This window comes from Camellia sinensis, chromosome 13 (assembly GCF_055761805.1).
Source record: "Camellia sinensis isolate YWXY chromosome 13, ASM5576180v1, whole genome shotgun sequence".
NCBI classification, from domain to species: Eukaryota; Viridiplantae; Streptophyta; class Magnoliopsida; order Ericales; family Theaceae; genus Camellia; species Camellia sinensis.
The window spans coordinates 117,198,902-117,225,420 of NC_138973.1; the positions used below are offsets into that span (position 1 = coordinate 117,198,902).

The window sequence follows — 26,519 nt, forward strand, 5'->3', positions numbered from 1 at the left end:
CTGTTCGTCTGTCTCAGAGGCTAGGGTTCAAAAACGAAAAGGGGAACGCAGAATAAGGAAGGGCAAAAAAAATAAAAAATACAAAATAAAAAATACAAAATACAAGACGACGTCGTTTTGGAGGGATGGCTGATTTTGGAAGCTTCAGTTCAAAATCTGATTTTGGCAGCTATTAGAATCTCCAAGATCTGATTTTGGAAGCTTCAGTTCAAGCCAGTTTAGGAAATCTATATCTATATATATATATATACATCCATAACCATAGCTACTCCAACCCACAAATTACAAATTTGAGCAGTCATGAGTTTCTCTAAATTTATTGAGATGTTGATGTTGGAGGTTGATAATTGGTCTGATTGGGCCAAATACCATCAGAAAGTAGAGCGTTCAAGAAAAGGTCTTCTCGAACTCGACGACGACACGAAATTGAAGGTCTTAAGGAAGTTCGTCAGGAACAGTAATGTTGATTTATATGGGCTCACTATGTCTGAGTTACACAACTCAACCCATAAGCCACTTTCTGATGACGACGACGATGATGATCATACTCACTCTGTCTCTGTCTCTGTCGACAGAGAGGGCTCGAAGAAGAATGGTGTTGTTTCTTCATGTTCTGTTGTTATTGATGTTGATGATGATGATGATGATGATGATGATGGAGAAAGATCACCATTTCAAAAATATGTTATAATCCCAAAGGGGAAAAGATCAATGAGAGAGAACATCAACCGCTGCAAGAATATAAGTTCTGTTATAGTCCCAGTTGATCAGATATCTGAGGTTGAGGCAACAATGACAAAGAAGCCTACCAAAATTCGATGGAAATTGAAGCCGCCTGACCAGTCCTTTGTATCGAAGCCTGCAAGATTCTCAGTTGATAGACATTATGGTGATGAAATCAAGAAGATGGTTCAGAAATCTGAGAAAGTTTGTTCAAAACAGCCACGCCATGATGGAGATTACAGTGATGACGAAGAAAAGGGCACGGCAAAGAAGAGGAGGATGATTGAAAAGGTGACTGTAGTTCCACCAGAATTGCCGGCTAAATTCAAGAATTACATCGAAAGACTGAATGGTACTGAATTGAATTTTGTGATTGAAAAGCCATTATACCGTACAGACCTTAGCCATACACATGGGCGTCTATCTTTGCCGTTATGTCAAATCGATAATGGATTCCTCACGCAAGAAGAGAAGGACTTGCTCAACACAAGAACTGGAAATCAAAAGACGCCTATTGAAGCCAAATTAATTGAACCGTCGGGCCACGATTCTGATATATGTCTTAAGAAGTGGGACATGCCTAAAAAATCAAACAAAGTAAGTACAACTTACAATCTTACAACAAGTTGGAATCGTGTTGTGAAGAACAATAGGCTGCGCGAAGGAATGATTGTACAACTTTGGTCATTTCGGGTGGGTTCAAAATTGTGGTTCGCTCTTGTTAAAGTGAAGAGGAATTAGGCCAAAACACATCATAGGTGTAGTTGCTCAAGTGAATATGGAAGTTATTAATCAATTGAGATTATTTGTTATTTTTTATAATTTTTATACATAAAAGATATTTTAATATAGTTATTCAACTGGGCATATTCTTCTTAGTATATGTAGTTATTGGTTTCATATGGCCACTTGGGACAGGCACAAGCAACTGATTTGAATTGTTGGTATTATTGTTCACTTATGTATTGCTTTCCCCTAATGCCCTCTCCTTTTGGCATTATTGTTCAACATAAATCCAACTACATAAGCATCAAACACAGATGAGGATGCACACACTGATTTTTCTAATTTGCTCAATCTAGTAAGCAAAAATGTAAAAATAAAATAAAATGATTTCAATATAAAAGTATTAGGTGCAACCACAATACTTGAAACTCATTTAAGATTCTAGAAATCAAGAAGCGACAGATATTTTTCATTCCAAAAAATTAAAAGAAAAAAGAAAAATAATACAACGGATTTCCTTACTAGATAATAGAGAGAGTTTAATGCAAAAGGAGAAACGGAGTTTCTTCTCACATAATTGTGAAATGTACAATCAACCAAATCCAAGCATATGTTTTTTAGTTGAATAAAAAATCAACTTGACTTAAAAATTGAGAATTGTATTTGATTGAATCAAAAATGGAGAAGAACTTCAAAATTCTCCTATATGATGAATTTTCATATTTTGGTCAAATATTCAGACAGAAGGTCTCAAAAACAGTTAAGGTAAAAGAAAATAAATCTTTTAAAAAAAAATTAGAAAACAGATTTATTTAGAGTAAATATAAGTATATCATAGAAACAGGGAAGACTCTGTTGCTATCACCACAAATTTATTTAGAGTAAATATACGTACATCATAAGGTTGTTGGTAAAAAAAACAACTCCCAAACCCCTGAAACATAAAACAAATACATATAAAAATAAAAGCATTCAAACAAACTCAGCAAGCTCAACCAAATTCTTTTTAACGCCTCTATACCTTTCAACCTGACTCCATGTTCCACCTTCTCAAATTCAACATGAGCTCAACGAGCTGAAAAATACAAGAAGATGTCAGACTATTGCCCCCTTTTCAACTTTCAAATCTTCACCTTCCTTACTGCATCAATGCTCCTCACAAATCATTAACCGAGTACTAAGAGATTAGAACATACTCTGTTACCTAAAAAGCCTCCCCTACTTTAACAAGGGTGGCTTTTAAAAGAACCCAATTGATGTAAGCAAGCATAAATAAATTTGAGGGAGATAAAGATATCACAATTGATTACATAATACAACATTACTACAAGAATTATTTTTTTTTATGAAGAAAAAAAAATTAAAATGGGAAAGAAATATTTGAAAAGGGCATTTCGGGGACTAATTAGGAAAGTACTTTTATGTGTAGCTCGAAAATTAGATCTTTTGATGGAACTATGCTACACAGCCATTGGGCCTTCCCATTTCGCGTTGCAGTTACTAAAATTTTCAAGTCTCTATATCAAAGTATAGTTATTTAGATGCCCTCTAATAATCAATCATCAAAACCTTCGGCCAAAAAATTGTTACATTGTCCTAAACGGCACCAAATTGTTCAGGCGATGTTTGGATCAAAATCCCCCCTCAAATTCTTGATTCACGGCCATTGGGAGCACTTGTCCATTACTAAGATCGTAGGTGGGCTTAATTGCAATCCCATGTGTGGCCATGGCCGCTTCCAGCTGACACTGAAACAGAGAACCACCAAGAGCACCGCCCCCTTCCCGCCTCACCATTGACAAAGTCCCATCACTCCGGCCCTCTTGCCAACTCAACTCTATCACCGGCCTTTCCCCAATCCCAAACCCATGTCGTTGTCCCAACAACAGAACCCCCTGCCCATCCGGCCTCCTCAACAAAGAATCCGCGGCCAAAGGCAACCCTTGGCTGCCTTGCTGCATAAAAATCTCTCTTTCCATCATGATTTCCCTAACAACTTCCCCTTCCAGCTCTCGCCACCGCAACAGCTGCTCTGCCGTGAGAATCTCCTCCCTTATCCTCCTCTTCTCCATTTCTCTGACAATCATCATCTCAGTCATATCTAATGGGTTCCCCATAATTTCACTCCTCCGATGAATGTTTGGACGATTACCCAACAGAGCAGCTAATAAAACCACAAAATCAAAACACACAAACACACACATTAAATACCCACATACATTCTTACATATATATGCATAATGTAAAAACACAAGAACAAGCAAAATACAGTGATCAATGGAAAGAAACAGAAAGAGGGTTTAAAGGGTTTTGGTATATATATATATACATAATTTAAAAACACAACAAGAAGCAAAATACAGAGATCAACAGAAAGAAACAGAGAGAGGGTTTAAAGGGTTTTTCATTGCATATATGTGTATAATCTAAAAACAAAGAAAGAAGCAGAATAACGTGATCAATCGAAAGAAACAGAGACAAGGTTTTAAAGGTTTTAAAGGTTTTTTTTTTTTTTTTTTTTTTGTGCGGCGAACCTTGCATTTCTTGATCGATGAAGAGGGGGGTTGACTGAAGAGGCCGCCGGAATGTAAGTTGAATTTCCATCTCCATCGGTTCCAACCTTAATCTCCATTTTCTACTATATGAACAGAGAGCGTTTTGATGATGGGTTTGATTTTGTGTTCAAATAGTTATATCATCTATAAATATACATTTATAGTTGTAGTTATAGAAAAGAAAAGGTGGGAGATCCTGACATGGTAAAAGCATTTGATACCGCAGTGTACTTTTTTAATGTGTTTGGGTTTCAATTTTTTATAGCTTTGGAAGTTTATTGGTTGTTTTGGGGATGATTTTGTGAATATTTAAAAGTTATTGGACTTGTTTGTAATTAAAGTAGGACTGTGCCGTTACGGAAGGTTTTGAAATTCCGTTGGTGCGGTTGGTTTTGGTTTGGTCCGATTGTTTGGTTTGGAGTAAAAATTTTTTACTCTAGATGACTTCTTGTTCCTTGTTTGTTATAATTGTTTTTGAGAACTGTTTTAAGAATTTATTTATTTTTTCAAAAATGTCCCGTTTCAGGAAAAAGTTTTGACCAATTTTTAGAGTTCTCAAAAGCTGATTTCATTGTATTCTCAAATTTTCATTAATCAAAATGATAGGAAAATGACATTCAAAACCTAAAAAATTAATAAAAAATAAAAACAATACCAAACAGACTTCTCTCTTTTTTTGGTTGGTTAAGAAAATAAATATATATTTGTCAATTTTTTGTTAGTTTAGTTTCATATAAAAAAAAAATAATAATATTTTTTTTAATAATATATATATATATATAAGTAATTTCGTCTTTCTTTCCTGTTTCATCAATAAAATTTGAAGAGGGATTTGGTGATAGATCCCTTAGTGTCTAATTTATCCTTAAAAAAGATAAGAATTATATAAATCCTTTCAAAACCTCTTAATATTTTAAAATTTGTTTCTTTTATTATAATACCCTCATATATATGTATGTATATCATAATACAATCACTCTCTGCTATCTCAATCTCTCTTCTCTTTATCTCGCTCTTATCACTGTTGCTCTCTATCGGTGCTACTGCCACTCTCCACCAGCACCACTACCACTACCACTCACCATGGAACTTTTTTTCTACCGTCTTTATCACCGCCGTCACTTGTTGCATCCACAACTTCAAATCTGAGATCATTCACAGTCATCATCACTGAAAAATGACGGTTCGCGACGATTCGCAAAACCTCAGATCTGAGAGCCTTCACTTTATCTCTTTCTAGTTTTGATGGTTCATGCTTTCTCTCTCTCTCTATGTGTTTGTATGTGTTACTCACCACTTATGTTCTCTCTCACTCTCTCTTTTCTTTTTCTTCTTCTCATGATACTCTCTCTATCTTCTTCTCATGATACTCAGTTATTCAAACAGTAAAATTTTACTTTGGTTCATAACATAGCACTCTCCTGTAAAGTCATCATCGCAGCTTGTTTTAGAGTAAATTTTTTTTTTTTGAATCGTAATAAATTTTACTTTGATTCAGAGTAAAATTTTACTTTGTAATAAATAAATAAAAAAGAATAAAAATGTACTCGGAATCGGAGCAAAATTTATTATGATTCAAAGTAAAATTTTACTGTCGTTAAGCAGATCATAATGTTGTTAACTAGAGTAAATTTTTACTGTTATAAAAAACAGAATACATACTAAATTAAGAAATCATAGTCAAATTGTACTTTTAGATTTATAAACAAACAAACAAAAAATTTTTGATTTTTCATTACAATATCTCGATTTCTCTTTTTCTATCAAATCTAAGTTCTTTTATTTTAAATTTGAAGTTATTAATCTCAAATATGATTTCGTAGATATCAAATTTGAGAGGGTGGTGGTTTGACGATAAAAATGGTGGTTGTCGGCCGACGGCGAGGATGAGCGACTTCGGCAGACGAAGAAGATGGTGGAGACGATGAACAACCATCGAGTTGGTGAAGATAGAGAGATGTAGTGAAGATAGAGAGATGTAGTGAAGATAGAGAGATGTCGTAAAAGAAAGAAAAGAAACAGAGGATATAATGGTCAAGTAAAATATTCAAATAACAAATTTTGTCTTTTATACAAGACTTTATAATTATGAGTGAGTTTTAAAAGTACTAATTTTTTTTTTTGGGGGGGGGTTCCTTTTAACAAGAAAATGAAGCTCGTGGGGATTAATAATCAAATTTCCCAATTTTGAATGAGGAATTTGGTCAAAACTTCCTCATAATAAAATGGACAAATAGAAATAATTTTTCTTAAAAAATCCAACACATACCACTAGTACTAAATATTAAACTTTAAAATAATATAATTTTGATTTAAATGTCGATTTTTAATAAAATTAATATTTTTAGAATTCTCTCATCAAGATCTATCAAATAAGATCCACGTTGACTATGAAATTCTTAAAAAAAAATTATTACCGTCGAAATTGTTGTAAACAATAACATGTTACTCTATCTCACAGTAACATGTTACTCCTGCAATATTGTCCAAGAAGAAACTAACAATATTTTACTTTATCCTTACTTAATTATGCGCCTCCTCCTTGAAAATTTATGAAACAAAATAAATTAAGTTATTTATTTCACCAAACAAAAGTCCAATGGAGAGGCTTGACTAAATTTCCAATTTTGAATCCAAACACAACATTATAGTTTCTAGTTAATTTTCTTTACAGGTCTTTTTTCTTTCCTTTTAATTTTCCTTCACAAATACAAAATTCAACCGCAACTTGTTTATCATTTTCATTTTTTGTCACTAATAATTTTTCATTAGTTTGGAAACATAAACAAGGAAAATTTAAAAAACATCGACATCTTCAGCAGAAAAGAACCAATGATTTTGAAGAAAAAACAAGCAGGGTATATCAAAACCATTATCAAGCTAATATAGACTGCTAAACTAGATGACAGTTGAACAACTTTGATCCAGATCTATTTTGTACAAGTTACTTGCAATTATAACATCGTATAGAAAAAGGAAAAAAACACACCACACAGTGAATCTCAATGGTAAATTTGTAACCGGCCCATCTTTACCGGCCAAACTGTCTTCAGTTACAGAGACAACCAAGGATTGTTGAATATCCTTGGAACTACAGCTCGCACCAACGCAATCTGATGACACATTGATAAACTTGTCACGGGCTTGACTCAGTTTCCGCTGGTTTCAATTCAGTATCGGCTGGGTTAGAAGTTGAGGATTTCTCGTCTGCAGCTGCAGTAGCAGACTGATTTCCATGATCAGAAGTCGAGGATTTCTCATCTGCATCAGCAGCAGCAGCAGACTCATGGGGTTTCTTGAACTAAACCAAGATCATGGTCATGTCGTCACATCCCTCACCACCAGAAATAGATGGTGCCAAACACCTATCAAGTACTCTTTCACATACCACAGAAAGCTTGCTTTCATGCATAATTAGGAAAAAAAACAAACAAATTTTTATATTTGATTGAGGTACCCAAAAATTTGCATTGCCAAATTCAACTTCTGCAAGAATTCTAAGATTGTCAAAAGCTCAAAAAACTGGTCACTAAGATCAGCAACTCTTTCAACAACAGGTGGTAATGTATTACAACAAACAATTTATGATGTCGACAGTGAAAGCTCAAATATCAGAATTGAAAAAATGAAAACCATGCATATCGTAAATGTACCACCATTGATACACATAGCCAGTGGGGGTTGACAAAGCTTTGCCCAAGAGTCGATGTGTGGTGAGAAATTTATTTATGTATAACATTACCAACAATACTTATGTACCCAGAGAGACAACCACAATCCCAACCAATATAACACATGCTTTCTCTCTCTTTTCTTGCAAGGAAAATCTTATTCCAATTTCAGTATCAATCACTAAGCATGCATTTCTACTTTTGGTCCATGGCAAAAAAAAATGCATGTACTTGCTTAAGTAGCTTCTTCAAAGTGTACTATTGATAAGAATTACCACACTTTATTATATATGCCTTATTCCACCAATACAAATGCACATAGCAAAGAGAGATCTCACACACTGTGTTCAACTGCTCACGTAGAAAATCTACTAGCTGCTGGCTTGACATGCAATCCCTGAAAAGAATTCAAAATCCAAGTGATTATTAGATATTTGAAATATGATCGACATTTGTATTGGCAAAAACGCTAATTCTATTGGTTTATAGGAAGAATTTAAGCAAGCTTGGGAGCTTTACAACAAACTACTTATACATAAACAAAGTCAAGCAGCATATAAACCCCAAAAATCCTCCCAATGTATCATTATAACATATACAGTTTTTTAATTTTTTAGTGTTGGGCAGGGGCGGGGGCAAGAAGCTTTGTTGCCAATCTTTAAATGCATCAAAATGAATAATTTTTTTCATTATTAAGTGAAAAATTATATCTATCACACAGTTCAGGTTTCTCAGAGTGTAATTCTTAACTGCTTGATTTGCTCAAAAATATTTTTCTCCAAATAATTCGGATGCGATTATAATCCAAATAGAGCACAAATAAAAACCTGCAATTCTAGAAAGAAACCAAACTCATTTTTAAAATTCTTTCTATACCTATTTTAACCAATGTCTAGGACAATAGACACTTGGTAAATCATCGCAACTCACAATTATTTCCAAAATATCCCGATATTAACCAATGTCTAGGCCTGGAGGTCATCAAATGGCCTGCAAATAAAAAAGCCCAATATTATTCAATCCGCCCAACCCGTTCCAACCTGCTTAAGTGTCCAGCCCATTCCAATCCATAAAGATGATTTAAGGATTTGACAAAAGTTTGTTATCCAAGCCCGTCCATAAACTCGGCCCGTAACAGCCCACATGGGTAAGCCTAGCTCGACCATCCCATTAGCCTAACTCAAATTATCCCGTCCATATTTTTATTTATTTATTTTTGATATGTATCTAAAAAAATCTACACCGTTCAGTTCAAATTCAATCCATTAAATATATTAATAATTATATATATATGTATGATATTGAATGTGTACTTTTAGGCTGATGTTTGCAATTTTATTTTAATGTGTTAGTTTAAACTCGTGAGGTTTTTGAGGGAGGTAGCACACGATCAAATTCGAAATAGAAAAGGCCAACCTAGTTGGGTTTCTAACTTGTGTGATGTTAGTCCTTTTGTTTTTTTACCCCACTTGTCAGTATTTTAAATAAAATTACATTTCTTGATTGTTTTTTCATTATATGAGATGTAAAAAGGTAAAAAATTAAAAAAAAAAACAAAACAAAAGGGAATGTGCTACAAGTGTACTTCCATTATATGACTAAAAAACAATTGGGGGAAAATCACAAAAGTACATAACAATATTATATATATATATATATATATGGTACATACCCTTAACAGGGGGTGAAGAAGTAAAAAAGGAAAAGGTTGATGTGGGTCCTAGTAAGGACAAGAGACAAACTTCAATTTCTTCCACTCTTAATGAGATAGAATCTTGAGCTATTATACTTTCTTCATCACAGGATGAAAACAAGAGTAAACTTGAGGAGAAGACTAGCAGTCCATCCTACGACAATGAGATTGTTAAGAGGATGGAGAAGTCTTTCACTTCAAGGGAAGAGAACAAGAAGAAATTAGATAAGAAGATCAGATATTTACAGCTAGCAATGGAAAAAAGCTTTGCAAATCTGTCGATCAAACTGAAGAAGCCATGCTTCAAACCTTCAAGCAGAGGCCAAAACTTTCCAAAGCAAGGGCAAGGTGGAGATGCCAATGTTTCTTGGCTAGTTTTGCATACTAGCCTTTGGGTTTATGAGAGGATAGTCTTCTGTCTGTCCTTTGTATGTGACCTAGGTCCTTGGGTTGTGATTATGAGAGTCTTTGTAGTCTAGGTAGTACATAATGTAAGTTTCTGAATATTTCTGTATATTCAAATGTATTTTTGATACAAAGAGTACACTACTTATATAGAACTCTAATCCCTAAGACTAAAGGGGAAATAAGAATTACACAGAATATTTACACAATCACAATCATTCTAAATTCTTAAAATACAATATAGGCAATATATTTCTCACACATGACAGTGCCTCTCGGTCAGAGAAGATGCAGCTTTAAGGCATATCTTTATTTACCTGTTAGGGTTGTGTATTGAGCTTCATTTCACATCTCTATTATTTGGTAATAAAACTCATACCCAAAAAAATAAAAAAATAATAAAAAAGAAAGAAAGAAGACACCATCATCTGATGTCATGGTACAGAGTTCACCTACATTCTATTACGTATATTATAGGTGTGCCACCCACACAATTCAATACAGATTTTATATATCTCCGTCTGAGTTTCAACTAAATTCTAATCCACAGATTCATAACTAAAATGAAACTAACACAGACAAATCACTATCCAAATCAACTATAGTAGCAAATAAAAAAAACTTTGCAACATATGGAGAATGAAATCACACAGCTGCAAGAACAAGATGAAAATATATGGATGAGCGGAGGTAAAGGTTCAAAATTAAAACCTTTCAAGTAGTCACATATCAGGACATCCCTTGGCAGCTGCATAACTCTGGTTCTGCATCCCTCAGCAAAACACATTCAAGGCTCAGAGGTGGCCTGAAATCGAAGAATGCAGAGCCTAATTACAATAAACATACCAGTAGCTCATCATAAGCTCTCCTATTTGTTGTTAGTTCGATGCCAAGAATGAACACTTGTCTACAGCAAGAGAAAGTGGCAAACCCCAATATCATTACTAGAGATTTGGAAGCAAGGTGTACAAACTTCCTACTTCATCCCTGGAAAATGCAGGGGAAGCATCAATAATGTCCTTAAAATTACTACTTACATTGCCAAATGGTATGGACATAATCAGCTATTTGTAGAATGGAACCCACAAAATTTTCATATTATTGGTGCTTTCGTAAAACCCCAAAATTCCAAAAATTGAGGAACTTTACATACTCCACTTAACACAAAAGAGAAAAATACACAAACAATACAAGTATAGAGAAAACTATAAGCATTATCGCAATGGCATTTCCCCATATAATACCATCCTTAACAACAAAGATTATATCTGACACTGTGAATTTATGAAATCTAGTAACTATACATCTAGTCATCATTTGCAAATTTTAATCCACTAGGCATTCAAATATATTAGGAATTAATCAAGAGGATATCCAACTTTTTACTAATAAATGTCAAAACAGTAAACAGCCCAATAGATGTAAGATAAACAAGTTGAGTTCAGAAACTAGGTTCCGTAGCTCCATCAATTTTGTTAAATGGCCTTGGAATGAAATCATCTGTTTGTGTTTGCCATCTTAAAACAAGAAAAAAAAAATCAAATTAAAATAGGAATGAGTGTTTCCTTCTCTTACAAATTAAAATCATTTCATGATGTAACAGAAAAGGAAAACAATTCAAGCCCATTTAACCCAATAACATCATCGATTTGTAGTTCATTAAGCACATAAGTTCACATCTTCAAGCAGTCAACCCGAAAACAATGAATATTTACAAGTGGCTATTACTAGGAAAAGGCAGGAACTTGTGGTATTGGTTCATTCTGTAAACATAAGAAAATCAAGTCAAAGAAGCTAAATTCTCCCTATTTTCTGGTTGGGTGAGGAAAATGAGTATACATTAGACTTACTAATAAAACATCATACTTTTTTTTTTTTTTTTTTGGTTTAATTACCCATAAAAAATAAATGTTCAAGTAAAAAATAAATCCAAGAAAATTATTATTATTATTATTATTAATTTCCAGAACTCAGAACATTAACAATAGAAAAAGACAGAGCAACAAAATTATTATTATTATTATTATTATTATTATTATTATTATTATTATTAATTTCCAGAACTCAGAACATTAAATTTTCTTAAGAGCATTCAGTATAATGTAAAGGATAGAGTATATACTTGAGAAAGTCAAGTAATTTCTGCTGCAAGCGGACCAACGTCTCCTCTTCAATGTTTACACATGCCATCAACTCAGGCAACTTAACAGCAAACAAAAACGGGTTTTCTGACTTCAAAACAAAACCAAGCAATTCAACTCCAGTCGCCTCACCGCCGCCTCTCCTCGCCGTACGTCCGTTGCCTCTCCATCGCCTCGCCTCTCTCTCTCTCCTCTCTGTTCGTCTGTCTCAGAGGCTAGGGTTCAAAAACGAAAAGGGGAACGCAGAATAAGGAAGGGCAAAAAAAATAAAAAATACAAAATACAAAATACAAAATACAAGACGACGTCGTTTTGGAGGGATGGCTGATTTTGGAAGCTTCAGTTCAAAATCTGATTTTGGCAGCTATTAGAATCTCCAAGATCTGATTTTGGAAGCTTCAGTTCAAGCCAGTTTAGGAAATCTAGATCGGCCCAGTTTAGGAAATCTATATCTATATATATATATATACATCCATAACCATAGCTACTCCAACCCACAAATTACAAATTTGAGCAGTCATGAGTTTCTCTAAATTTATTGAGATGTTGATGTTGGAGGTTGATAATTGGTCTGATTGGGCCAAATACCATCAGAAAGTAGAGCGTTCAAGAAAAGGTCTTCTCGAACTCGACGACGACACGAAATTGAAGGTCTTAGGGAAGTTCATCAGGAACAGTAATGTTGATTTATATGGGCTCATTATGTCTGAGTTACACAACTCAACCCATAAGCCACTTTCTGATGACGACGACGATGATGATCATACTCACTCTGTCTCTGTCTCTGTCGACAGAGAGGGCTCGAAGAAGAATGGTGTTGTTTCTTCATGTTCTGTTGTTATTGATGTTGATGATGATGATGATGATGATGATGGAGAAAGATCGCCATTTCGAAAATCTGTTATAATCCCAAAGGGGAAAAGATCAATGAGAGAGAACATCAACCGCTGCAAGAATATAAGTTCTGTTATAGTCCCAGTTGATCAGATATCTGAGGTTGAGGCAACAATGACAAAGAAGCCTACCAAAATTCGATGGAAATTGAAGCCGCCTGACCAGTCCTTTGTATCGAAGCCTGCAAGATTCTCAGTTGATAGACATTATGGTGATGAAATCAAGAAGATGGTTCAGAAATCTGAGAAAGTTTGTTCAAAACAGCCACGCCATGATGGAGATTACAGTGATGATGAAGGAAAGGGCACGGCAAAGAAGAGGAGGATGATTGAAAAGGTGACTGTAGTTCCACCAGAATTGCCTGCTAAATTCAAGAATTACATCGAAAGACTGAATGGTACTGAATTAAATTTTGTGATTGAAAAGCCATTATACCGCACAGACCTTAGCCATACACATGGGCGTCTATCTTTGCCGTTGTGTCAAATCGATAATGGATTCCTTACGCAAGAAGAGAAGGACTTACTCAACACAAGAACTGGAAATCATAAGACACCAATTGAAGCCAAATTAATTGAACCGTCGGGCCACGATTCTGATATATGTCTTAAGAAGTGGGACATGCCTAAAAAATCAAACAAAGTGAGTACAATTTACAATCTTACAACAAGTTGGAATCGTGTTGTGAAGAACAATAGGCTGCGCGAAGGAATGATTGTACAACTTTGGTCATTTCGGGTGGGTTCAAAATTGTGGTTCGCTCTTGTTAAAGTGAAGAGGAATTAGGCCAAAACACGTCATAGGTGTAGTTGCTCCAGTGAATATGGAAGTTATTAATCAATTGAGATTATTTGTTATTTTTTGTAATTTTTATACATAAAAAATATTTCAATATAGTTATTCAACTAGGCATATTTTTCTTATTTTATATGTAGTTATTGAATGCTATTATATAGGTAATTTGTCAACATGTTAACTGCCGAAAGTTTTGATTCTAATCTGATGTTGTTATTAATCAATTGAAATTATTTGTTATTCTTTGAAATGTACAAGTCAACTACTTCAATTATTGTCCAAAGCCATCAACTTAACCTTCTTGTTGTTTGATAATTGCTAAATTATAAACACGATTAACAGCATGCATGATCCCTAAAACTACATGTATCTTCTGACTTCAATCATTCAGAAACAAGAGCCCAAACAATGAAACAGTGATACAACATGATACAATAAAAAGAAAAAGATAAATTCATTCCAACACAAGGACAATAACAGAGGGGAAAAACAAAAGACGTTGCCTGGTTAGGTTAGGCTGTTTGAGAGGTGATTACATTTTATTAAGAGGAACAGAGAACCACCAAAGAATCAAAGCAAACAGAAGCAGAAAAAGTGGAATGAGGTGAATAACATTCCGAAATCCGATGATCAGACACGGGCTGCAGCAGGTCATCGTCATCAGTAGATGGAGATTTCACAGCCGGTGACAAGTTGACCAAAAATTCATCAGAGAATCGACTAGTGCTTGATGTTCTGTACATTCTTCTCTAGGAGCAGAAAAGGTCAGAAAAAAACAATGGGGCATAAAATTTGGAAGTTGAAGAGAGGATGAAATTGAAAGGGCAGTGAATTTATCAAGAAACAATGACCATAAAAAATAAATAATAAATATTTTTTATAAAGAGTTACATAGAGGGAGCTTCAATGTAATTACATATGCATGTGATGGATCCAAAAATAAAGGGTGAAATATATAATAGTTTAAAGCATGGTGAACACCAAGGATGCATTGAAATATATAATAGTTTAATTGTAAAGCACACACTGACTCACTCTAATAACCCGAATACAGATCTGGATTCAAATTACCTCATGCCAGATTTTTCATAATCTAATCGGATGTTTAAATTATTTTATAATCTGATTAGATTCGGATTATGCCAAACCGCTGATAGGCCTAAGCATATGCTAATTAGCAAATTAGAATATTTGTGAGAAGTGTACTGGCCCTCCATTGGACTTGTTTTAACATAATAATGGTGCAGTGTAGAATATTGAGGGGTGCATAGAGGAGGAAGAAATTCAATTCTTCTAGCTTTGGCACCAAAAATAAGATCACGAATACTTCAATAGAATGAAAAAATGATTATTGGCCAGCCACTCAAGCTGAAATCACTTTCACAAATTAAGTAGGAATTTAATCTTCACACCCCCACGTTGGAATGTGAACCATTTAAGAGTACCAAAAAAAAGTTCAAAATATATAAAATTTTCTTATCATTATTATAAATTCCTAACTAAACCAAACTCTCCAATAACAATAATATAGTAGGCAATAACGGCCCTCCATACCACTATCCTCCATACTTCTCCATACTATATTTTATAGATCCTATTCTAAGTCCACAACGATTATCTGAACCGTTCATCTCATTGAAAGCTATCTATGCAAAAAATTTCATCAAACATCAATAGACTTGTAATCAAATTACATTTTCTTTTCTTTATTAAAATAGACAGCAACTATGAGTTTAAACTTCAACAATTTATTTTATAAAATAAAATACAGTTTGTTCATCTATTCATCGATATCTTATGAAGCTGATTTTTTGCATAGATAGCCTTCACTGGGAGGTTTACGAAATGAATGGTTCAGGTCATAGTTGTGGGCTTAGAATGGAGCCTACAAAATAAAATATAAAAGAGTATTGAGGATAGTGGTATACAAGGCCCAACTCCCTTGCCACACTATCATTGTGGGTTGAAAATTGTGAGTAACAATTCTCAATTCTCAAATGCTTTACTATATATACATGAGCAAACTAGCTTTGCAATTGAGCAGGGTAATACTACAATTGCTAAAGACAACCTAAGATAAAGATCAATTGAATTCAAGTATCCACTATAACTAGAATTGAACATTCTATATTTCAGTGTGATAAAAATGTTTTGAGGAGATCAGCAAACAATTGCTATAATTCATATATTTCTTATACATAAAATTTGTCACACCCTTGGCCATTCCTTTTGAAAAAATAAATCCCTATAAGCACACAAAAATCGAAATTCTCAATAAATTAACAAGATAGTTTCTTGTTTTAGCACATTACAAAAAGACAGAAAAAAAGGGAAAGGGAAAAATAAAAAGCAGAGTGGAACGGCCAAAACAGCTCAAAAATTGATGCAGATACTCCTAGAAATAATTAACCCGAGGATGCAGTCAGCACAATAACTTACAAGGTATATGTCCCTCACATTCAGGCACTGAAACATAACAAAGACTTGATCAGAGAGATGAAACCATCCCCATAAATTGAATTAAATAACATTGACTAAATAAACAAATTATATAAAATAAAAATAATAAAAAGAAAAAAAAAAGAAAAAGAAAACAAACCCTAAGACATCAGAAAATAACACATTCACTAGCAAGCCCATTTGATAAAAATACAAAAATACAAAAATAAAAGCAAAAAGAGGAAGGGCACACAAAAAATGGTGCATCCAAAACTAAGTAGTTCTTGCAATGTATCCACCACAATAAAGCAAGGGCACCATCAGAACCGTAAAGCAAGGGCACCGACACAACAGATACCAACACAAATTTCTCTCTCAGAAATTGCAAACATGTGAGGGATGTCCAAAATATAGTAATGCATATTTATGTCATATATATATGAATATGTCATTCAAAAATAATCAAAATACAACATAACATTAATTTCTAAAGTTTAAAGAATGGGTGATTAATATGTATAAATTTGTAGTACTTTCATCATTAGATCTCAAGTTATTTTGTTCAGACTCCTAATATATTTCATGTGTTTCAGCAATGAAGACGCGTGTCCCCCAACGCAAGTGTGTAAAGAATGTCTGAAAGTGTTCTATGCTTCTTAGGTTGCAAACTTTCACTACAAAGTGGAAGAGGGCCCTTTAGCAGTGGATCCTTCACTTTCCCTTGTTCCTTCTGTCCAACTACAGTGGTCAAGAATCATGCTGCAGGTTTAAATTCAAAATTTTCTCAACTGTATATCTTGTAATTTGTAAACACTGATAGAGGCCCAAAAACTGACCATAACTGACCCGATTCAATTGGGTTTCTCAGTTAACTCAAATTTAACCAGAAACAAATTGGCCGTGTTAGGCTTAGAAGATCTAGAACGCGATCAACCATAAGTTGTTATTGAAGGCAGCAATCTGGAAGATAGCGAGAGTTCACGGTGAAACTAGTGACCCAGCAACAAACACAAGCTAGTTCAGGGCTGAATGCTATGAATTGCATGCTTTATTAATATGTGATTGAAAGGTTCTTGAAGGCATAGGAATGACAGCGAATCATGGTAGTAAAACCTCCTAGCAAATAAACATATGCACACCATGCATTGTATGTCTATAAAATAATCAAGGTGCTAAAAAGGCATACCAGTATACTTGCTAACAATATCTAATTTCTTCCTCACTCTATGTAGAATTTATTTCTGAATGGCGGAAGCAGCATGCCAGCAGACTTTTTTATCTCATAACTGAGCTCAACCTCCATCAACCAATGGTTTTCTTTGGAACGATCCATTGAGAAATTAATGTTCAAATCATCACCTTCACTAACAGATATAGGAGGATGCAAGAGAAACACCTGCACATAACATGAGAGAAAATGTTGGAACAAAACCAGATCAATGACAAAAGCATGCAAGAAATCAGCACTAAAAGATGAATCAACATAGCAACAGCATTTCACTACATTACACATGCACAGATTAATAGCCGTTAAAGCTCATCACCACAGAGTGTCTAGGCATTGGAGGGTGGTGTTGAGAGTGGCACTGCCACTGTGGACTTCAATGAGGTTAGAAATAACTGGAGTAGCAGAAGTGGAATAAAGAATTAGTAAGGCACAGAATCAGTTTGAAGTAGAGGAAGAGTTTGATTGTGGAAGAAATGGTTTGGTTCATTGGGTTGAGACTTCTAAATGGGAGCCAACAAAGAATTAGAATGATGGTAGGATCAACTGAAACCTCCATGGATGAATAGGCTGGTTCGGGGTGGGGGTGTAGGAGCTGCAGCCTGTAGTGACAGTGACAGCTCCTAGACGTCCTTAGTGACAATGGTGGATTGAGCATGTTCAACAATCGATTTCTTTGAAGCCATGATCGCGAATGCCACTCACCAGTGGAATTGTCACTGTAGATTAGATTAAAGAAATTTCATCGAAGAAGTAGCAAAGCACATCAGAGGCACCAGAGATTATAGTGTTTGAGGGAGAGAAATGGAGCAGTCCAACAGAGAATCTGGAGGTAAACGGTGCGCTATCCAACAGAGAATCTAGAGTTAAACGGCATGCCTGCACACTACCTCTCAGCCAAGGTTAAGAGGTACATGGTGCAAGTCCCATGAGAAGTAATCACTAGGTGTGGCCTAAACTCTTCACTCCCACGGTTCACAAATACTCGAAACTTGTAGGGTGTCAAAATGGCATCCTCATGGCCAAGCTTTGGACCAAAGCACTAATTGTTGTAGCTGGTAAGGTAAATAAGGATTAATATAAAAAATATGACTTAATTGGCAATAAAAACCCTACTTTTACAATCATTCTATGCCATTCTTTGTAAAAATTTAGATTAAAATGCATTGCATAAGATTAAATGCATTTATTGAGCATAGCCAATAGTTCTAGTAGATTCTCTATCACATGAATGAGATTGAAATATAGTGAAATGGGATCAATTTTAATTGAACCGTTGGGCCACGATTCTGATATATGTCTTAAGAAGTGGGACATGCCTAAAAAATCAAACAAAGTGAGTACAACTTACAATCTTACAACAAGTTGGAATTGTGTTGTGAAGAACAATAGGCTGCGCGAAGGAATGATTGTACAACTTTGGTCATTTCGGGTGGGTTCAAAATTGTGGTTCGCTCTTGTTAAAGTGAAGAGGAATTAGGCCAAAACACATCATAGGTGTAGTTGCTCAAGTGAATATGGAAGTTATTAATCAATTGAGATTATTTGTTATTTTTTGTAATTTTTATACATAAAAAATATTTCAATATAGTTATTCAACTAGGCATATTTTTCTTATTTTATATGTAGTTATTGAATGCTGTTATATAGGTAATTTGTTAACATGTTAACTGCCGAAAGTTTTGATTCTAATCTGATGTTGTTATTAATCAATTGAAATTATTTGTTATTCTTTGAAATGTACAAGTCAACTACTTCAATTATTGTCCAAAGCCATCAACTTAATCTTCTTGTTGTTTGATACTTGCTAAATTATAAACACGATTAACAGCATGCATGATCCCTAAAACTGCAATGCATAAGGAGGACCATCGTTTGAATTCTTCAATTTTTCCTTAGCTTTCCCTTTAGAAGCATGTAGCAGCATAGAAATCCCAAATCAAATCAAAAGCATGATAATTTCCTCAGGAAATCCCAAATTGAGACAAACAAATGCATTATAATTTAGTACTATCGGCCGTCAATTTGTACTAGCTTGATATCTTTTTATTAAAACTAAGTCAGCAATCATTTACTTAAAAAGAACAGAGACCATATTAGTATAACTAGCTTGTGATCTTCCAATTTTCTAGTTAACTAACTTGTCAGCCCCTAATTACTTTCTGTCATATTTGGTTCCTCTGAGCTAGCAAAGGTCTTAGGGTTGTTTCAGATTGTAGACTCTGAAAGGGAAAAAAGAAAGGGAAGGTTTCATGAATCACCCCTCTAAACAACATATAGTATCTATAAACGCTTAGCTAATAATTAAATTGACCTGTTGGGCATTGTTGAAACCAAGGTCGGACCTTATAACTTAACAAAAAATTGTTCTAGTTGTCACTATGAAATTTTGGTATGAGTAATGGTGCTAATGACGTTGCTCGTTTTTTCAAAAAATACATCTTATTTTCATAGGAAAATACAGATTCACAGGACAAGGAATAAAATTTTTATCAATTAACAGCTTTGATGAAACTGGGCATGAGGGCTGCAATGAGATCAAATCTGTCATTCTTAGTTCTAGTTTGGAGAACCTCACCACAATTATCACCAAATCCAGAATTGCCAATTGTTTGGTTATCAAGCCAATTTTGGGCGTACATATATATACACTCACCCATAGCTCTTCATAGAAGAACCAACACAGTAGCAAAAATCTGGAAAGTTGGAATGAAGAATGAAAGTGGAATTCTATGGGATGCTCTCTCTCTCTCTCTAGCTTGCTTGCTTTGATCTTTCACCCATCCACCATTTCTCTCCATTTCTTCTTGAATCTAGTTTGATTGTCAACAAATCTCTAGCCTCTTCTTTTCCAGTTCCAAATGAAATCATTTTTTCCAGTGAAGTTCATCTTTTTCGGTGACTTTCCCGACAAAATCACCATTTCTGGTGAGCTTCCAAGAACCCATCTCATATAGCTTATTAGGTAAAAATAAATTAAATAAGCCATAAAAAAATTGATTATCTAAAATTTGAGGGTGCTTTTTAACTTCTACTTTTTGATTAATTTTCAACTTACAATAAACTTTATGAAATAAATAGAATCGGTAATGCTAATCTCATATATATATTGGTATTAATGGGGGCCTAAGCCCGAAAAGAGATTACAAAACAGCCCTATGCAAGGATCCAACACCTTGACAATCACTAGCTAATAAAGGACTCAAAGCAGGAGGAGGCACCCAAAAGATAATCTCATTGTCACGCCAAACAACTTGAAGTTGGCAATGCCAGTCTTTGGCTAATCTCATATTTTTATCTACGCCTTTCACATATTTTTATTGCTAATCTCATTGTCATAGAATTAACCATATCACTCTTTCTGACTGTCAAAAATAATCTTCCCCTATTATTCCATACAATATTCTAGCATAACTATATATGATACAAATATTCTCATGATACATGTAATTGATTTTCTATCCTACATATTATTAATTCTGACTTTAATTCTATGATATTACCAATTTCAAATAGTGTCAAAAAATCCAATAAACTATGTGAATCACCACAATTATTTCCTACCCAATTGCGGATCGGTAAATAATCGGACATAGATAGAATGATCCTTTAAGAACCATTATCAACAACAATATTACATATTCATAAAAATTACTTTAAAAAATATATCTATTGATCACAATTATTTCAAGTTTCATTAACTTTAAATATGCACTATACAATTTATTTCAAAATAAACATATAGATTACCCCCTTCGCCCCCATTGGGCAAAGGGTGCTTGTAGCCCTCACCATTAAGGTACAGGGCCATACTCTAAAGTGAGGATGATCCTTCTTGTGTACAAAGTTACAAACAAATGATCAACCAAAAAAAGCCTAACAAACACAAGAAAGGGGTTGGGAGATTTATTTCATTGTTTCCTTTCCTTTCCCAATTCTATTGATTGTATATATATATATATATATTAATTAATTGTTTACAATCTTAAATTATCATTTTTTATTATTTTACCTCATCAATTAAAATACATTACACTTTGTCACCTTGAATTACTAACCTATATCAATGTGAACGTTTTGTTAATGATCCTTTTACACAAATGAATGAAAAAAATTGATGTGTCTTCCACAAGATATTTCAAATGTTGCAAAATGCTTAAAATGACCTCTTGTTTTCTTTTTCTTTTTTTCTTTTTCACTCTTTTCTTCTACCCACGACAAGAATCATGCCAGTCATAGTATACGTTGGCATAGTTGCTGACCTGGGTATGAAAAATGAGAGAAAGAGAAAGACTGAGGGAGAAGAGAAAAATTAGGTCATTTTAAGGATTTCACATAATTTTCATCCATTTATATAACGAATTCTTAAGAAAAAGTCACATACATTGATACAAATTGATATTTAAAAGTGACAAAATGTAACAATTTTTAATTGATGTGATAAAAGTAATACTAAATGATAATTTAATGAGGTACGATATATTTTTTCTTTTATATTTATTTATTAAAAGTCAAAAAACTCATTAATATTGTTCATAATTATAAAAATATCATTGCGAGATCATAACAACAAACCACTTACATACCCATGTGTGTGTGATTATAGCATAGTTGAAAAACAATTGCAAGCAAAGTGTTTTTCTTTCTCTTTTTAGAGCAGAGTATGCCAATTTCTTGCGCATTTCCAACATCCCAAAATGAAAATTACCTAGAGCAGAACTCATAAAAATGAGTGCTCTACTTCATTAAAATGTTTTTCAAAAATGGAAAACAAAATGATTAATAAAAAATAAATTTAATTGAGCGAAAAGATTTTCACTTTTTAAAGATGAAAAGCAATTTTTTAATTAAAATTTTACTAATGCCACCATCACCGTCATCACCACCACCTCCATCCCCTACCACCACACCACAACCACCGCCAACTCCATCCCACAGCTATCACCACCCCACCACCATTAATATAACCACTAGTAGTACATTAGTTTTCAGGATATAACCAAACATAGGAAAATGTTTTCTGCACACAAAAATAAAATTAAAAATTAAAGATTCATAAAAAGATGTGTTCTACTAAAAAATACGTTTCAAATATCTTCTGACTTCAATCATTCAGAAACAACAGCCCAAACAATGGAACATTGATATATCATGATACAATAAAAAGAAAAGATAAATTCATTCCAACACAAGGACAATAACAGAGGGGAAAAACAAAAGAAGTTGCTTGGTTAGGTTAGGTTGTTTGAGAGGTGATTACATTTTATTAAGAGGAACAGAGAACCACCAAAGAATCAAAGCACAAAGAAGCAGAAAAAGTGGAATGAGGTGAATAACATTCTCCCCTGAAGACTTCTTGTGCTGCTGCTGCTGAGAAGGAGAAGGGACTACCTTCTTGTTGCCATCCGAAATCCAATGATCAGACACGGGCTGCAGCAGGTCATCATCATCAGTAGCTGGAGATTTCATAGCCAGTGACAAGTTGACCGAAAATTCATCGGAGAATCGACTAGTGCTTGATATTCTGTACATTCTTCTCTGGGAGCAGAAAAGGTCCGAAAAAAACAATGGGGCATAAAATTTGGAAGTTGAAGAGAGGATGAAATTGGAAGGGCAGTGAATTTATCAAGAAACAATGGCCATAAAAAATAAATAAGTAAATATTTTTTTATAAAAAGAGTTACATAGAGGGAGCTTCAATGTAATTACATATGCATGTGATGGATCCAAAAATAAAGAGTGAAATATATAATAGTTTAAAGCATGGTGAACACCAAGGATGCATCATAGATACATTAATTGCAAAGTACACACTAACTCACTCTAATAACCCGAATACAAATCTGGATTCAAATTACCTCATGTTAGATTTTTCATAATCTAATCGGATGTTTAAATTATTTTATAATCTGATTAGATTCGGATTATGCCAAACCGCTGATAGGCCTAAGAGGAACTCTTAAATATACGCTAATTAGCAAATTAAAATGTTTGTGAGAAGTGTACTGCCACTCCATTGGACTTATTTTAACATAATAATGGTGCAGTGTAGAATATTGTGGCGTGTATAGAGGAGGAAGCAATTCAATTCTTCCAGCTTTGGCACCAAAAATAAGATCACGAATACAGTCTTTATGGGGAATACTGAAACATTGACCAAAACTATAGTCAATACTTACGCATCGGGACTCTATTGTGGGCAATCCATAACCAGAAAGAGCGGCCCATCAAACTCCGGCTTCTTCACATTATCGGATGCAAGCATTGGTTTCACAAAATTTGTGTAGTGATCCACCACCCACTGTTTCTGCAAAATGAATGACGTATATATATTCAACCATGACACGCATCACATACCACAACACCAGAACCCACAACACCATATGCACACAAAAAAACAGGCTCCAATGACGCGAGATGACAACCTTCTTTCCCTTTTTCTTTTTCTAGGACGGGTCATTGTCTTAGCTACTGCATGTACTATATTCTTCTTCTTCTTTTTCTTTTTCTTCTTCTTCTTTTTCTTTTTCTTTTTTAAAATTTTTATAATTAAAAGTATCCATTAATATTTATGTTTGATTTATTAGAATAAAATGAAATGAAATTATCATTTCATCAAAATATTCATACTTATATTTAATTTGCTAAAAAATACATTATTAATAGAATCAACGCTCACCATTTAAAAGCATATAAAAAATGACCATTTCAATATAATCACCTTCATAGTTGATCAAACAAAAGCCAACTTTTAGCTTTTAACTCATTTTAAGTCACATTACATCTCATATTTTTTACAAACAAAATGACAAAAAAGCCACACACAAAAAAAAAAGAAGCTAAAAAGCTAACTTTTAACCAATTTTCAAAAACACCCCTAAATAGATTAACTCAAAACAATAAACAAATAAATAAATTATGGGCTAATTAGGGATTCTTGTAAAACACAAACACCACAAATTGATATGGTGGTTTGCACATTTAAATATTATATTTAAAACTAAGTAAAAATAACTATTATGCAGAATAGCGGTTAAGATCAGGTGTCGATCTACAGGAACTAATGATGAATAATTTAATTTAGAAATTTAAATTTGTTTGTGAATATTTGGAGTGAAAATTAAACTAATTAATTAAGCAATTAATTAAACGAAATGAAATAAATATCTTAGGATTTCGAATCCACCACTAACCTTATAATTGGTAGTAATTGTACTCAGTCTTTAGAAAATCATTGATTTGGATACTGTGATGTAAGTTGATCAGAAATTCATCGTCAGGAGAATTTGTATATCAAAATCAAAAAGCCACGAATCATCTTTGCTTAACATGGATCGTCACCACTAAACTACGATTTGATGCACGACTCGTCTTATTAGATATGACTCGTCTAACAATTCTAATATACAACAATAAAAATCATTGTATAACATGATTTGAATAAAGCCTTTATTGCACAAAAATATCTAAAAGTTATACAACTGTATCCAAATCAAATCAAAACTAAAAATATTAAGGCATAGTTTGGGAAGTTGGTTTTGGTGGGTTAGGGGCTAAAATAGCCACAAAAAATAAAATAGGCTATTTTAACCACAAAAAATAAAATATCAAATCTAACCCATAATCATTATACTCCTCTCTCACAAAAAAAGTCAAAAAAACCAAAAATCCAAAAAACCCTTCCCAAACCAGGCTTTTTAGCCTCAGGCTAAAATAACCAAAAAAGAAAAAAACTAAAAAATCAACCCACTTCCCAAACGGAGACTAAATACAACTTACTCCAATTATTTAGTCAAGTTCATCTCTACCTTAAGAAAACAATTACTGCACTCTAATATTTACAAAACACTCCCACTCCAGGCCAAAACCCTCTCCTCCTGCCTTGAGCTCTCTGCCCCAAGCTCCTCTCACCTTTTATAGGCAAAGTACCTGTAAAAGAAAACAAGTAATAATAATATAAATAACATTATATTATGATAAAATATATATATATATATATAATTGAGGGGTGGGTGATTAGCCGCCACTACCTCGTCTGTTTGCTGCTTTTTTTTTTTTTGTTTTGACTTCTCTTATTTCTCTTTCTTTTTCTTTTCTTTCTTCTTCCTTTCTTTTCTTTTGTTTTGTTATGTTTTTTCCGTAAAATGCACAGTAATTCACCATACACTTTATAATATAATAATATATAAAATATTTAAAATACATTATTTACATTAATATAGGTATAAACACTTAAAATATATACAAACATACAAAAATCACACAAAATTATAAATTAACACAAATTAATAAACTAATAAAGTATTTATTAGGGGATTAAATGTGTATATTTAGACAACAATCACACCCCCAACTTACACTTTGCTAGTTCTCGAGCAAAGCAAACTAAAAACAAAATAAAATAAAATTTATCTAAGCCAATTTCGTAAGGAACACGATTGCATTTAGTGTATGTAACTAACCTTTGAACTCCTAGATTACCCCTAGTGGACAAGTTGTAATTCCATGAGGGTTTATAGTGAATATATCCACAAAATTCAAAATATTTTTTTTAAAAGAAAATATTCATGGCAATAATTGTTAATTTTAATATATTAGAAAAAGAATTATCAAAGTTCAGAATACTAGCAATTAGTAAAATTAATTTATCTATCTCTATATTTGGTGTGTGTGTAAATTATAGCCAACAAAAATATTAGTTAATCTCTTAATGAAAGAAGACTCTTAGTTCTATGAGAAGTATGATTTGACTCCAATCTCACATAGTTTGCACTTAACAAATAATTCACTAGATACGGTGCAAATTTGTGTACTTGCAACATATGCGAGTAGAACTAATATAAACAAATCAAAATATCTCACATATAAGTCATGAAAGATGCTAGCATGAATGAACACAATCTCTTTAAATGAATGCTAAATACTGAAAAATTACATTAACACCTCTATACGTCATGTCTATATCTAAATTTTACCAATTCTGAGATCAAATAGGACTTTTATTGGGTTAGTCAAACAGGATTAGGGATAGGTAAGAAAATTGGGTAAGAATCAATATCTCCTTTCTGAGTGTAAGTGAACAGCCAAAATTATTATTTCATGATTTTGACATTCTCTTTCTTCAACAATATATACCTGTGTAGACTCCCATCCATAATTTTACTTTTTTTATTTCTTTATTCTTATTTTTTTTATTTTTGTTCTTCTCTGTCCTGTTCCTTATCAATTCCTCCATTCTTTTGCTCCTAAAGA

At 33.5% G+C, this 26,519-nt stretch overlaps 1 protein-coding gene and 1 long non-coding RNA gene across 2 annotated transcripts; one reads left to right on the forward strand and one right to left on the reverse strand.

Moving 5' to 3' along the window:
• The first annotated feature begins 226 nt into the window (after nucleotides 1–226).
• On the forward strand, nucleotides 227–1,560 carry LOC145806398 (uncharacterized). The gene has a single exon (XM_082903231.1). The coding sequence runs from the start codon at nucleotides 301–303 to the stop codon at nucleotides 1,462–1,464; it is 1,164 nt and encodes a 387-aa protein (XP_082759357.1). The 5' UTR covers nucleotides 227–300; the 3' UTR covers nucleotides 1,465–1,560.
• A 20,788-nt stretch (nucleotides 1,561–22,348) lies between these two features.
• On the reverse strand, nucleotides 22,349–23,682 carry LOC145805980 (uncharacterized). The gene is made up of 2 exons (XR_014348363.1): nucleotides 23,447–23,682; nucleotides 22,349–22,805 (listed from the first exon to the last, which is right to left on the reverse strand). It is a non-coding gene; the product is annotated as an uncharacterized LOC145805980 (long non-coding RNA).
• Between the last annotated feature and the right edge of the window lie 2,837 nt (nucleotides 23,683–26,519).